General features: G+C 58.6%; 1 protein-coding gene across 6 annotated transcripts in view; it reads left to right on the forward strand.

Moving 5' to 3' along the window:
- NAV1 (neuron navigator 1) overlaps positions 1-14,267 on the forward strand; it is a 188,124-nt gene that overhangs the window by 156,351 nt on the left and 17,506 nt on the right. For 3 of the 6 annotated variants that reach the window (XM_019750858.2, XM_074317116.1, XM_074317117.1), the window contains 12 exons: positions 417-555; positions 837-1,134; positions 1,934-2,627; positions 3,120-3,560; positions 4,130-4,171; positions 4,877-5,025; positions 6,643-6,813; positions 7,722-7,774; positions 8,640-8,663; positions 8,767-8,844; positions 11,453-11,536; positions 11,779-11,890. In XM_019750858.2, coding sequence (XP_019606417.2) covers positions 417-555; positions 837-1,134; positions 1,934-2,627; positions 3,120-3,560; positions 4,130-4,171; positions 4,877-5,025; positions 6,643-6,813; positions 7,722-7,774; positions 8,640-8,663; positions 8,767-8,844; positions 11,453-11,536; positions 11,779-11,890 — 2,285 coding nt within the window. The remainder of the gene's footprint in view (positions 1-416; positions 556-836; positions 1,135-1,933; positions 2,628-3,119; positions 3,561-4,129; positions 4,172-4,876; positions 5,026-6,642; positions 6,814-7,721; positions 7,775-8,639; positions 8,664-8,766; positions 8,845-11,452; positions 11,537-11,778; positions 11,891-14,267) is intronic. The other 3 variants (XM_074317113.1, XM_074317114.1, XM_074317115.1) reach the window with 3 other exon arrangements.

Below are 14,267 nucleotides of genomic sequence, written 5' to 3' on the forward strand. Positions count from 1 at the left end.
GAGAAGCTCTTCCCGGCCTTGTTTTAAAATGTGGAAATGTAGGAAAGGGAGGGGCAACACCCACGGAGCACGTCTGAAAATGGACAAAGACGTGGCAGTTGGAAGAATGCAGGCTGTTTACAGGGAGAAGTTGGTTTGTATAATTGGATCGAGCAAGAGTCACCTATCTTTGTAATGTATCTTTCTGTTGAGGAGATAGAACCTCTTTCCACATGAAGACAGTCTCTTCCTTCTATAACAGAATATTCCAAATGACAAGTCAGTTTACGTCACATGGAGTGACGTGCAGACCCGGCCTCACCCCCAAGCCGTGTCCCTCGGGCCAGTGTGTGCTGGACCGGCCACTGCCCCGTCAGTGTGACCCAGTCCCGCCCGGGCGCCGGGCGCCGCCTAACCCTCTGTGTCCTGTCCTGCAGCTGGGATGAGAGCAGCTCCATCAGCAGCGGCCTCAGCGACGCCTCCGACAACCTCAGCTCGGAGGAGTTCAACGCCAGTTCCTCCCTCAACTCCCTGCCGACCACGCCCACCGCCTCTCGCAGGAACTCCACGATAGTGGTACGTGGCTTTGCAGACGCCGGGCCACCGTGTCGCGGCGAGGCACGGGCCGCCGGAGCAGTGCCCATGGCGCTGGTTCCCACGTGGCTCGGCCAGTCCTCTTAGAGCTGGTGGGAGACCCCTGGGGCTCCAGCCAGGCACCTGACACATTAGCTCTTGTCCTGGTGGGTAGTGCCATGTCTGGTGCTCACACCACTTCCCGGGGTGGACTTGAGACTCTGGGCGGAGCAGGGCTAACCCCCGTCCCACCTGCGAGCGTCTTACACTGCTCCTCTCTGCAGCTGCGCACAGACTCGGAGAAGCGCTCGCTGGCAGAAAGCGGGTTGAGCTGGTTCAGTGAATCGGAGGAGAAGGCCCCCCAGAAGCTGGAGTACGACAGCGGGAGCCTGAAGATGGAGCCGGGGACTTCTAAGTGGCGGAGGGAGCGGCCTGAGAGCTGTGACGACGCATCCAAAGTCGGAGAACTGAAAAAGCCCATCAGCCTGGGACACCCGGGGTCCCTGAAGAAGGGCAAGAGCCCACCCGTGGCCGTCACTTCCCCCATCACTCACACGGCCCAGAGCGCCCTCAAAGTTGCAGGTGAGCCCGAGTGACGTAAGGGGCAGGGGCCAAGCTGTGTCTTCGGTTGCTCCTCCTCTGTGTTCCCTGATCCCGGGGTGACAGCACACGTTTACACACTGTTCTACACGCCCCCTCTGGTCTCCCAGCCGCCCCGTGACAGCAGTGCTGGGTTACCATGTCCGCCTCCTCTGTGGACATGAGAACCCGGAGGTTCAGTGCGAGCCCAGACCACACGCCTAAGACGGGCAGAGGAGGCAGGGGTGTCAGTGTCTGCGGCCTCAGACGCCCCATCTGGTTCTCCTCTCTCACTCACCAGACGTTTGGTTGTGTGTTCATCTTTCCAGACACTAGCTTGACATCCCAGGGATGTCACCCCTAAGAAAGTGGAGACATCAGACGTGTAGCTGTGTGTTGCTCCCAAAGGCCCCTGGGCAACTTCTCGCCCTTGTCAGTGATTCCCTCAGGTCTCCAGTCACCAGTGGTTATCGCTGTCTGGTTCATTTGCTTCCCTCCTCTCTTCCTTCCCAGACCAGTCATTACATGCACTTCCTTCTTAATAATCTTTATGCTTCCTCTGCCGTTTGAACCAAAGTGGAATGTTCTACGCAGGAAGCAGGACACAACACAGAACAAAACAAAAACCCTAGGCCCCTCCCACCCAGGGTCCCTTCCCTCTGCCAAGAGATGTCACCAGCTTTTGTAGTGGCTGGCACGTAGGCCCCTAAAATCCTGTGATGCGCTGACACATGGAGGGGGAGAAGGGATTGTCGCGTCACGGTGGCTGCAGCTTCTCTCTCCCCCATCCTGGCTCTTGCAGGCAAACCTGAAGGCAAAGCCGCAGACAAGGGCAAGCTGGCGGTAAGGAACACGGGGCTGCAGCGTTCCTCCTCTGATGCCGGCCGGGACCGCTTGGGCGATGCCAAGAAGCCGCCCTCGGGGATCGCCCGGCCCTCCACGTCGGGCTCTTTCGGCTACAAGAAGCCGCCTCCTGCCACGGGCACAGCCACCGTCATGCAGACTGGGGGTTCGGCCACGCTCGGCAAGATCCAGAAGTCCTCGGGCATCCCCGTGAAGCCAGTGAATGGCCGTAAGACCAGCCTAGATGTGTCTAACAGCGCAGAGCCCGGGTTCCTGGCCCCGGGAGCCCGCTCCACCATCCAGTACCGCAGCCTGCCGCGGCCGGCCAAGTCCAGCTCCATGAGCGTCACCGGCGGGCGGGGTGGGCCGCGCCCCGTCAGCAGCAGCATCGACCCCAGTCTGCTGGGTGCCAAGCAGGGCGGCCTCACGCCATCCCGACTGAAGGAGCCTTCCAAGGTGGCCAGCGGGCGCACCACGCCAGCCCCTGTCAACCAGACAGACCGGGAAAAGGAGAAGGCCAAAGCCAAGGCCGTGGGCCTGGATGCAGATAGCATTTCCCTGAAGAGCGTCGGCTCCCCGGAGACCACACCGAAGAACCCAGCTGGCCACCCCCCAGCCACCAAGCTGGCAGAGTTGCCACCAACCCCCGTCAGGTACCCACCACAGCGGCTTCCCCGTCTGTCTCCTCTGAGGTCCTTCCCCCTGCCCCTGCACTCCTCGGGCTTGTGACGGTGGCCCGTCCCTGGGCTCTGTAGTGTCACTTGAGCGCCCCTGCCTGCGGGTTCCTTCTCGTCCCACTTTCAAAACTGTTTCCCAAATTCACCAGTTTGGGCTGGTCCCAGACCCACGTTTACCTTCTTGAGCACTTGTACAGGTGGTTTCACTGCGTGCACACACATACACGCACGCACATACGCACACACGTGCACACACACACACACATGTGTAGACCCGCCTGTGTGTCCCATACACCTGTGCTGTCCCCACTGCTAAGACTTGAAGGGGCCCCACGTCAGGTATCGGGTTTCCTTCCAACGTGTCTCACCATCACTGGGATAAGCCCCGGCGAGGCCGGGATCTCATCTGCCTCTTGATTCTCTCACTCTGCCGTTCTCAATAGTTTGTTCTCTCTTCTCTTGTCTCAGGGCCGCAGCAAAGAGCTTTGTCAAGCCACCCTCACTAGCCAGCCTGGACAAGGTCAACTCCAATAGCCTGGACCTGCCATCGTCCAGTGACCCCCACGCTCCGAAGGGCCCGGATCTGCACACGGCCAGCTCGGCCACTGGGGGCCCTCTCTCTTGCTTCACACCCAGTCCGGCCCCCATCCTCAATATCAATTCAGCCAGCTTCTCCCAGGGCCTGGAGCTCATGAGTGGGTTCAGCGTCCCAAAGGAGGCCCGCATGTACCCCAAACTCTCAGGCCTGCACCGGAGCATGGAGTCCCTCCAGATGCCAATGAGCCTGCCCAGTGCCTTCCCCAGCAGCACCCCCACCCCCACTCCACCTGCCCCACCGACCGCACCCCCTGAGGAAGAGACAGAAGAGCTGACCTGGAGTGGAAGCCCCCGAGCTGGGCAGCTGGACAGGTGGGTGGACAGAGGCAGGGCTGGGCCCAAGTCTGACCCTGTGCCCGGCTCACACCACCCTTAGTAACACGGCCCATACGTGATGGCCACCTCTGACTTGCCATCTCTTTTAATACACAGTAAGCAGCTTCATTTGCTCCACAATTGCGCCAAACAGCCAGGATGTTTTTTGTCTGTTATTATCCTCACCTTATAAATAGAGAAACCAGTGCACAGAGGCTTTCAATGACTTAACCAAGATCGCATCACTGCTTTGACCCGTCACCCGAAGCTTTTGCTTCCTAGTCCAAAATCATTTCTGTTAGATCAGGTCCTGGTTTCCACCGACCGTCATGTGACCTTCTCAATAGCTCTCTGCACTCTGATTCCCAATCAGAAAAGCATGCAACCTTTCAGATCAATTTCTCCAGTTGTGAGCCAAGAGGCTGCAGCTGTCTTCTGTGCTTTGTAGGGACAAAGGGGCCCACAGCCTGAGGTCCTGTGTTCAGGTGGTGCGTCCCTCGGACCTAGCGTCCCAAACTCTAGTTTCTAAGAGGGGCCCACACACTTCTTTTCTTTTTCCTCCACAGTAACCAGCGGGATCGGAACACTCTGCCCAAGAAAGGGCTCAGGTAACCCTGACACGTGCACGGGCTTTCCTTCCTACACCCAGGCTCTGGTCCGAGTGAAACCCGTCAGTGACCTCTCCCGGCCCCAGTCGTGACTTTGGTGCTCCTCGTATGAGTCACTGTATGTGGCTCCTGTCCGTCTCCCTCCCAGCAAGTGCCCTGCCCTCACTTCCACCTCAGTCTGCGTCACCCTCAGAGCCAGTGTTCTTTCTGGTGACAGAGGACAGACAAGTCTGCACACGGGAATCATGCCTCACCTGTGCCCACCTGTGCTGTCCCAGCCCTGGCCAAACGTCCTGTCTGTAGTTTTCCTCCCTCTACGTCTAAGGGAGATCAGGGGCCTCTGGTTGTCTAGAAGGGGAGAGGGGGGCACAGTGAGTCCTCCACTGTTACTGTAGCATTGAGCCCCCAGTCAGGTGACTCCTGCTGCCTGAGAGCCACATACGGGATCAGAAAGCTCTGTCCTGAGGTCCAGGGACACCTTCCAGTGCCTCCTCTGTCACCTCAGCCCCCACCTCGGGGACCCCGCAGAGGGTCCTGCTAGACCTGCAGCCCCCCTCGTGGTCTGGGAGAGAACCCCGAGTTACCACTGCTCCCCTCCTGGGGCGTCCCCGTCGGCTCCTCTTTCTCCTGCGTCAGGATCTACTCTCCGTCCAGACCTGATACCACTTGGTGGTTGCCCAGACTGAGCACTGCTGCCTCCGACAGGTACCAGCTCCAGTCCCAGGAGGACGGCAAGGAGAGGCGCCACTCCCACACCATCGGGGGGCTGCCCGAGTCGGACGACCAGTCAGAGCTGCCTTCGCCCCCTGCGCTCTCCATGTCCTTGAGTGCGAAAGGCCAGCTTACCAACATAGGTCAGTGTCGTCGGTCACCCACGGTGGCACAGGGTGAAGCAGGCCTCACCGAGCCAGCTGGGCTTGGGGTTTCGTCTCCTATTTGACTCGCACTGTATTGGGTTGCCACGTGGTGCCTCAGTTTACCTATCCACATAAGACTGAAGGCAAAGCGCTCCGAGCCCCTGAGCACATGGTGTGGGACCCTAGCATTGGAGGGTCTGAACGAAGGCGTGGGAAAGCTATAAATCCAGGCTTCTGGCAGTGACTGCTGGAGAGGGGCCCACACCCAGCGCTGCCGGGAGGGAGGAGGTGAGGGGTTGCCTGCCGAGGATGGGGTCTGCCCTCAACCCAGAAGAGCCCAGACTCCCCCGTGCGGGGCGGTGCCAGGGCCCTCCTAGTCCTGCAGGCTCAGCAGTGTGACTCGCCGTGGCCACACCTTTTCCAAAGGCTGAGGAGAAGGGCTAGAAAACAAGGAAGGGCCTCTGAGTCAGAGGCAGGGCGGGGGAGACGCCCAGGTGTGCAGGCCTGGAGGGCACCAGCCTGGTCTGGAAGCAGCGGGCGTGATGAGTCCACTGGGCCCTCAGGACAGTGCCTGGGGCAGGCCGTTTGCTGGCTGAGTCTCTGGATGCATGTCCTTTCCAGCCAAGTGAAGAAAGCAGTGAGGACAGAATGAGGACCCGTCACGTCCCGTGGGGCGACTGCGGGAGACTTGGGGTAAACTAGGAATCAGGATACTTTGCCCAGAGAAGGGAACGGCTCTGAAGGAAAGGTCCTCTGCTCCCTGAAGGGCCATTCCATGGCGGACAGGGCCTCCACTGAGGGCCGAGCGAGAGGAAACGCATGTGCGTGCGGGACGAGGGGCTGGGTGAAGTGATGACAGCCTGTCCTCGGGAAGGCCGGCAGGCACATGTGCAGTCCTGCCCTGCACAGGTGCCTATGGACACACTAGCATCCACCTGCCCGGCTGGCGCAGGAGAACAGCCCAGGGCTGCCTGTGGTTGCTTGTGAGGCTGTCACCCGGCAGGGGCAGCAGGGGGCGGGCTCTGCAGGCTGCAGGGGCCGGCCCAGCCCGACCTGACTTCACCCAGGGCAATGTTGGGCCCAGCGGGCCTTGGCTGCTTGCTGCTTAGAGTGGGCAGCAACCCGGAGCGACACTGCTGGGTAGGGAGCGCCTCCCGCCCTCCCGCAACGCCGAGCCCTCTTCTCTAGCTGGCTCTTCCCATCATTTGGAGCTGACTTTGGTCTGAATCCCCTTCCGGCCACCTGCCAGGCGTGTTGTAGCGAACCAAACTGCAAGAGCCCATGTTCATTGGCACATCCGGGCAACGGGAAGGTTTCGGGAAAACTGCACCCCTTCCCCCAGCCCATCCTTCGAGAGCGACACAGGACTGAGGGAAAGCCTGTCCAGGGGCAGCGCTGCTCACCCTTCATTCCAGACGGCAGGGCCCTCCTCCATCTGGGCTCGTGGCCCCGGAGACCCCTCCTGGCCCCGCCTGCTGGCACGCCGCCCGCCCCCCCCTTCCTCTCCTGCCCCCTCTCTCCTGCTGCTCCACTCCCCAAGGGCCCGGAGCACTGGTGACCCTGCCTCTTCTCCTGCCCCGTCCTTCTCCTGTCCCCTTCCCTCTGTCCTTCCAGTGAGTCCCACTGCGGCCACCACGCCAAGAATCACTCGCTCCAACAGCATCCCCACCCACGAGGCGGCCTTCGAGCTGTACAGCGGCTCCCAAATGGGGAGCACCCTGTCCCTGGCCGAGAGACCCAAGGGGATGATTCGGTCAGGATCCTTCCGAGACCCCACGGACGACGGTGAGACTTCACGCAGCGCGGTTCACGCTCATCCCAGCCCTGCTGGGCCCTCACCCACCACCTCCACGACCACCACGCACACATGACTCCCAGGACATCACGTCGGGCCATCTGTCTTTCTTCCCATGCCTTTGAAGGGTCTGGGGGCCCAGAAACCTTGGCTGTACCATGTGGCCTGGGGCTGGGGGGGACGTGAGCGTGGAAGGGCTCAGCGTGCCCTCAGAGTTTCCTGAGAAGCGGGGCTTCCTCCTCGTTCCAGCAGCTGCCTCCCCTCCCCAGTGTCTCGAGTGCATGGGACACACAGGGACACAATGGCAGCTCTTAGATCCTTTCAAAGAACCAGGCACTTCCTTCCTCTTCCAAGTCCATTCTGAAGGTTGGCCTCAGGCAGGGCCCTGTGGTGTCGTGATCTGGGTGCATGGTCAGCGGGAGGCCTGGCCTTGGGGGAGACGAGACTCCGCCACTGTCTCCGGACGCCCACACCGGCGTCAGGCTTGCGACCTGTCGGGGGGCTCGACTGAGTGGTCAGACCGAGGGTTTTACAGGGTTTCTTCGTCTAGTGGTCCCCAGGATCTCAGCGTGTTCCCAGCTCTGAGACAAGGGGGCAGAGTCGCAGGGTTTGTTCTGAGCAGCTTTGGCGAGAATGCACTTTCCTGACTGGGAAGATGAGACGACACCGCTGCCACCACTCTCTCCCTCAGCCCGGCGCCCTGCCACCCCAGACCTCGCAGGCTGGACAGAGGCCCACCTGCTCTGGGCGGCAGTGATGCCGGCAGGGTGCCCGTCCTGTTCTTTCCATTTGCGCGAGAGGCTTCAAGGACCAGAGCCCACACTCGCACCTGGGGCTCTTCCCGGAAACCCCTCCGTCCCCGGGGCCTGTGGTAACTCTGTGTTCTGTTCTCTTCCAGTCCACGGCTCGGTGCTGTCTCTGGCGTCCAGTGCATCATCCACCTACTCCTCAGTAAGAACAAGCCCCCCACCCCCACCCCCTGCCCTGCCCCTAGAGCCTCCTTCAGCTGGGGGACTGACTGGGGTGGGCGCCTAGAGCTGGGAGCCCCCGGCAGACGCTTCACTTCCTCCCTGGTCTTTCTGGCCTCACCACCAGTCCCTGAGCAACTCTGGTGCCTTTCGTTGCCTCATTTGAAAAACGGAGAATCCCCTCGTCACAGACCTGTTCTGTGCCGTGGGAGTGGGACACATTTATGGCAAGGAGATAGGCAGGTGTCCAGGTCCCCGGGAGCCTAACCACGCCCAGAGTTGACCAGGGGATCACGTGGACCCACACCCGGGCACTGCACTTGGCTGTGGGGTCACCTTCATTCTTAGACTTGCCCTGCCCCTAATTTGTTCGCCCTCCAGGTGGGCTGCAGGAAGGGTTAGTCTTTAGATCAGCGGTGTCAAAACTTTTTTAAACGTTTTTCACCAAGGGCCACAGGCAGTAAAATACACAAACAGCTGGGCCACTCACTCGAGGTGAAGTACGTATTGCCTCACCTGGCTTATTTAAGTAAACTAAATATATTTTTGGAATTTGCTGCGGGCCAATTAACAATGGATTGCGGGCCGCAGTTTGGACACCCCTGCTTTAGATGAACCAAAGTTTCATTTCCCAGGCTTCTTGACAGTGACAAAGCTGGCTGGGGAGGAGCTCCAGAGGAATCTTTCCTTGAAGCCCCCGTCCTGTGACAAGCCAGGGCCAGGACAGTTCAACCTGTCACCCCCTCAGTCGCGCTCCCCCAACTCCTATGCCCTGCTCGGGGGCCTGGCTCCCTCACCTGCAGTAACACCTCCTTTCTCTCCCTTTCTCCTCCTGCTCCCTGCTGCAGGCTGAGGAGAGGATGCAGTCCGAGGTAGGGCGCCACGCCTTCGTCTCTGCTCGCGAATGCCACTGCGCCCACTTTCCTCCCACACCTGACACTTCTGCTGTGTGACTTTGTGTCTGTCTTCTCACAGCAAATCCGGAAGCTTCGGAGGGAACTGGAGTCATCGCAGGAGAAAGTGGCCACCCTGACGTCTCAGCTTTCTGCCAACGTGAGTGCTATGAAGCCGGGGACACCAGGCGGTCATTGGGCGTCAGCTTAGATAGGTTCAGCCAAAGGAGGACAGTTGTCCCGTGAGGGACCGCAGGTGTGGACGCCAAGGGCAAGGGAGTGGAGGGCTGGGGTTTGGCCTCCCCTGTCGGAGTCTCGATTTTTATAAAGACCTGTTTTGCCCCCGGCCTAACCAGTGGGTGTGGGTGCGTTACCGGCCGCTGGTCTTTGAACGCCCTAGAGAAAGAAAGGACTGTCAGTGGTTGCGTGTGCAGGTGGAAACAGCCTTGCACTGGCTGTGGACAGAAATTGCCACGGATTATATCACAGAGCCCTCAAAGCCTGTCACTGCCCGGGTGTGTGGGGGGGTCGTGCCTTTGCTCCCACCCCAGCTGGGCAGGCACAGAGCTGGCCATTAGCATTCTGTCCGGTGGCCGTGACACTTCGGAACCCAGCTTCATTCTCATCGTCACCTCCAGCGGCCTCTTCCGTCTCCATGGGCAGCTGGCAGAGATGCCCTGACCCAGAATTCTGTGCCCTCAACCTGTCCTCAGGCCACCCATTGAGAACAAGCTTCTTTCATCCTGGGCCTTGGTTTTCCTACCCCGTGAGATGGGGAGAAATGCAGCCAGCCCTCCACCCGGGTGGAGTCATCTGTCCCCTGTGGCCAGGCTGCACACAGAGGACACAGAGCCGTTCTCCCCCAAACACCGTAAACAACAGCTGAGCGGACATGGAGGGCTGTTCCAAGTGATTGCACAAAAGTCACTGTGTCTCCAGTTTCCGCAGCAGTTTTGGGTTTGTCTTTCCCTTCCTCTCTGGGGAACCCAGCTGTCTGGCCTGGGGTCTTCCCTTGGAAGCCGGCAGGAGACTCTCCACCAAGATCTCGCCTGTTTCTGACGTGTTTCAACAGCGGCTCTCTCTCACTGGCTGTTCTCTTTATTCTCTTCTCCCACAACCTTGATCCAGACGTTGCTTGTTCAGAGCTCATTTCAAGCACTTCTCCACTCGTGGGACCCATAAGAATTGTAATAGAAACAAGAACCTCGTACCCACCCACACAGCAGTGGCCTGGATCAGGTCCCACACTCCCCAGAAAACCCACGTTGGGGAGATGGCGGGGGAGAGGCACCGGGAAGCAGAGAGCATTAGTGAGACACTCATTGCACCGCAGTCTGTCAGCCATCGCGCTGACGAGGCTGGCGGGAGCCACGAAGATGAATGGAGAGCGTGATTGCTCTTAGAACAGGAAGTTTTTGGCTAGGACAGAACAAACCAAACACCCAGACATGACAGTTCTGAATTTTCGAGGCAGATTTTTGCTGAGCTCACAGCGCTGCCTCAAGCAGGAGACGCACTGCCAGGACTCGGGGAGGGTCCCACAGCTCTCTGCAGGACCCCAGTTCCGGACCAAGTTTTTGTCCTGTTCATGAGCTTCCCAGCTGCCCGAGCTGGGGGCACCCAGACCACTGACCCTCCCAAATGCACTGCCACTTAGCCCTGGGGTCGCACAGGCACCCTAGTGAGGGGGAGGGTTCAGGAAGGTTCAGAGGAGTGACAGGAAATGGGAGAGGAGGGGGAGCCCCAGTGAGAAGAGGCAAGTGCAGGAGCACATGAGAAGGCGGGGTTCTCGCTGAAGCCAAGGGTGCAGGAGTCCCCTCTGCTCCAGCTGGAAGGAACCTGCCAGGTCATGGCAGCAGTGCCACGCAGGCTCACAGGACAGGGCTGCCTGCAGCGCACGTGACAGTAGCCTCCAGGTGTGTTCCAAGGGCACAGAGAGAACCACGGTGGACCCAACCGGAGGGACAGTGTTAGCCGACAGGAAGCGCTGAGAGCGTGTCAGACGTGAGAACACATGGGAGCCCTGCCACTGCCTCTGGGGACACCAGTTGCTCACGTGCCTCCACTGGGGGCTATTTCTCTGTCCCCAAGTGTTCCCCTCTCTAGACCTGGCCTCATTCCCTTCCCCTTTCTATACATCCTGCTGCCGGTTCGGGCCACGCGCTGGGTGGCCTTGGCAGCACCTTTCCAGGCCGGGCCGCCTCTTACCTGCACCCTTCCGTCGTCATGAAACAGACCTGACATCTAGTGGCCAAGCTGTGGAATTTCCCTGCGGTGTCCTCAGCTCTCTAGCTCTGCCAAGAGCCTGAAACCAGAAACAAGGAGTGGCAGGGACGGCTTAAGGATGGAGGACCACCTGGAAGCAGAAGAGGGAAGACATGCCAGTTTCTCCTGGGACCCGTGGGGGCCAGTCTGCTGGACAGCACAGGAGTTAAACCAAGATGACGGAACGGCCCTGTGGCCTCCCCCAGAGCAGAGGGACAGTCCCGCCTCTGGTAAATGACAGGTGCCAGTCCCAAGTCTCCACAGCCTCCAAAACGCTGCCCGGCCCTCACGCTCTCTGTACCACATCGACTCTGGAAGCCAGTCCCACCGGAAGCTGTGTGATCATACCTGCCCACGCAGGGAGATCAGTGTTTCAAAGTCACCGAGAGGCCTGTCGGCACCGCCCAGCACTTGGGCAGGAGATGAGCTGACGGAGCTTCCCGGTCGGTCCTGTCCTGGCCCGAGCCTCAGGCAGCTGAGGGATGTCCTTGTGTTCGTTTCAGGCTAATCTCGTGGCAGCTTTTGAACAGAGCCTGGTGAACATGACATCCCGCCTCCGGCACCTGGCAGAGACGGCCGAGGAGAAGGTGAGGGGCCTGGGCCCGGCACGTGAGGGAGGGTTCCTGCACAGAGGCCGAGGCCGTCCTCTCTCCCGAGCACCTGACTGCCAGCTTCTCCCTCCCTTTCTCAACCTGGATTCTCAACCTGCCCCTGATGCAGTTGTCCCCATTCCCTGCCCTTCTGTATCCTGGCTGCTAGAATCCCAGAGCCTGGTGGCACGGAGCAGCTGCTCCGTCCCGACCGATGGCTGTTTTCGCTCCCCTCCTAGGACACTGAACTGCTGGATTTGCGAGAAACCATAGACTTTCTAAAGAAAAAGAACTCAGAGGCCCAAGCAGTCATTCAGGGAGCCCTTAATGCCTCGGAAAGCACGTCCACAGGTAGGACCCAGCCATGGGTCATGGGGCGGCGGGGACGGGGTGAGAGGAAGACTTTGCAGATTTTTACCTGTGCCCGGTGTGCCAGGTCCCACGTCCACTTTCTGGAAGGTGAGGGCCCTTTGGCGCCCATCAGAGTGATGCTGCAGACCGGTCAGTGAGGAGTGCCAGGGCCATGCCCTCCCATCCCTGGGTCAGGGACAGTGAGGTGACCTGCAGTGCACTTGAGGCCAGAGCCAGGGCCGTCCGAGATGGTCATTAAACAGGACCTTACTCTTACGGAACAAAAGGTGCTCTCCCCCTTCGATGGAGCACCCGTGCCGGATGGTGTTTACCCAAAGGAGCTGAATGAATTGTTATGTCCCCACAAAAACCTGCACACGATGTTTACTGCAGCTTTGTTCGTAATTGCCACAACCTGGGAGCAGCCAAGACCCCTTCAGTTAGTGAACAGATGTGTCAGCTGTGCTCTAGCCAGGCAATGAAACGTCCCTTGGCACTAAGAAGCAATGAGCGATTACGCTATGAAAGATACTGAGTCTAAATGCATGTCACTAAGAGAAGAAAACCAACCGGAAAAGGTGACGTGCTGTGTGGCTCCAATTCTACGACGTTCTGGAAGAAACAAGACTGTGGAGACAGCAAAGGGATCAGTGGCTGCCAGGGTGGGGGTGGGGGCGGGGTGAGTACGGGGACACAGGATTCAGGGCAGTGAGGTGACACTAGTGGGGGTGCCTGTCATTACACATCTGCCCAGCGCTGGATGCACAACACGAGCGGAGCCTCACGTGGCCTGGGTGACAATGATGTGTCACGTGGGTTCCTCAGCTGTGACATGTGTACCCTCTAGTGAGGCTGGGGGGGGTGGACAAGGGGCATATGGGAACCCTGTTCCCTCTTAATTCTGCTGTGAGCCTGCACCTGCTCTGAAAAATGAAGTCTAACAAGCAGCACTTCACATTTTCACATAAACGTGTTGTGTGCACTCATGTATGTATAGTCCGGTGTGCGTGCTCACATGTATGTGTATCTAGTATGTGCACACACGTGTATATAATCTGGTTTGATCCTCACGCCAGTTCTCCAAGGGGATGAGGCAGAGGTCACATGTCATCACATGGGCTCAGATGACAAGCTCGCTTTGCTAGAGCGAGTCAAGACAAGCGGTGGTCTGGTGCCACAGAGGCTCCATCAGGCCCTCGGGCAGCTGGCCGGTCCGTGTCCACGTCCCTGGCCAGTTTTGTGTTTCAGTCCACGGTCTGCAAGCGCCAGCTTTGCTCACGTTACCAAGGCCGTCCTTCCCCCGGGCTGTCCGCTCCAGCACTTCATACTCACCCATCCTATTTCTTTCCTTCCCTTATGTTGGAGGTGCTGCCCCATCTGGCCAAGAGGGACCCTTATCTGATGCTTTGGGGTGGTCCCCCTAACAGCTAGCCCCCGACACACACACACACACTCCACACCCACTCACCTCCCACACACTCACCACACACACACACACTCTCTCACACACTCTCACACTCGCCCCTCCATTTCCACAGCTTTGACCTCTTCTCTTCTCACACCCTCCCCACTGCTTATAATGCTTCTAAAGGCTTTTATCTTAACAGAGAAGAAAGATGGATCCACCTGTGTCCTTTCTCATTATAATCTTGTCTCCTTCCTTACTTCACGGGCACACTTACCTTCCCACCCGCCGTCACACCTCACCCCACTATAATTTTGCTTCTGTCACCGTCACCCTACCAAAACTGCTTTCACTAAAATCAGCAATGACCCCCATTTTTCCAAAATCGAACTTACAGAGTTTAGGACCTATTTTACGTGGCCTCTGTAAAATGGAGCTAGCACCTCACCCGAATTTGTTGTGTTAAATCAGAGAATGCATGTTACCATTCACCACAGTGCCCGGCACTCACTAGGTGCTCAGGACAGTAGGCCCGCCCTCCCACCCACCCCCACAGACCGGCAGCACCTCAGGATTCCCAAGACCCGGCCCTCCCTTCGCTGAATTCCTCCCCTGCCTGAGTCATCATTCCCATCTTGCTCTCTTCCTGCAACTCTGGTTCCTCTGTTCTTCAAAGAATACTATGCATAAACTGAAAAGACAACCCAAAGAATGCAAATCATATGTTGGGTAAGGGTCTAGCATCCAGAATATATGAAAAACTCAACAGTAAAAAAGCACATAACCTGATTTTTAAAATAGGCCACAGGTCTGAATAGGCATTTCTCCATGAAGACGTAGAAATGGCCAGTAAGCACATGAAAAGATGCCCAGTGTACCCTTAGCTAGCCAGGAAATTCCCATTAAACCCCAGTAAGGTGCCACTTCACACTCACTGGGAAGGCGGCAGCGGGAAAGCGCAGTGGCCAGAGC

Source organism: Rhinolophus sinicus, linkage group LG12 (genome assembly GCF_036562045.2).
Source record: "Rhinolophus sinicus isolate RSC01 linkage group LG12, ASM3656204v1, whole genome shotgun sequence".
Lineage (NCBI taxonomy): Eukaryota > Metazoa > Chordata > Mammalia > Chiroptera > Rhinolophidae > Rhinolophus > Rhinolophus sinicus.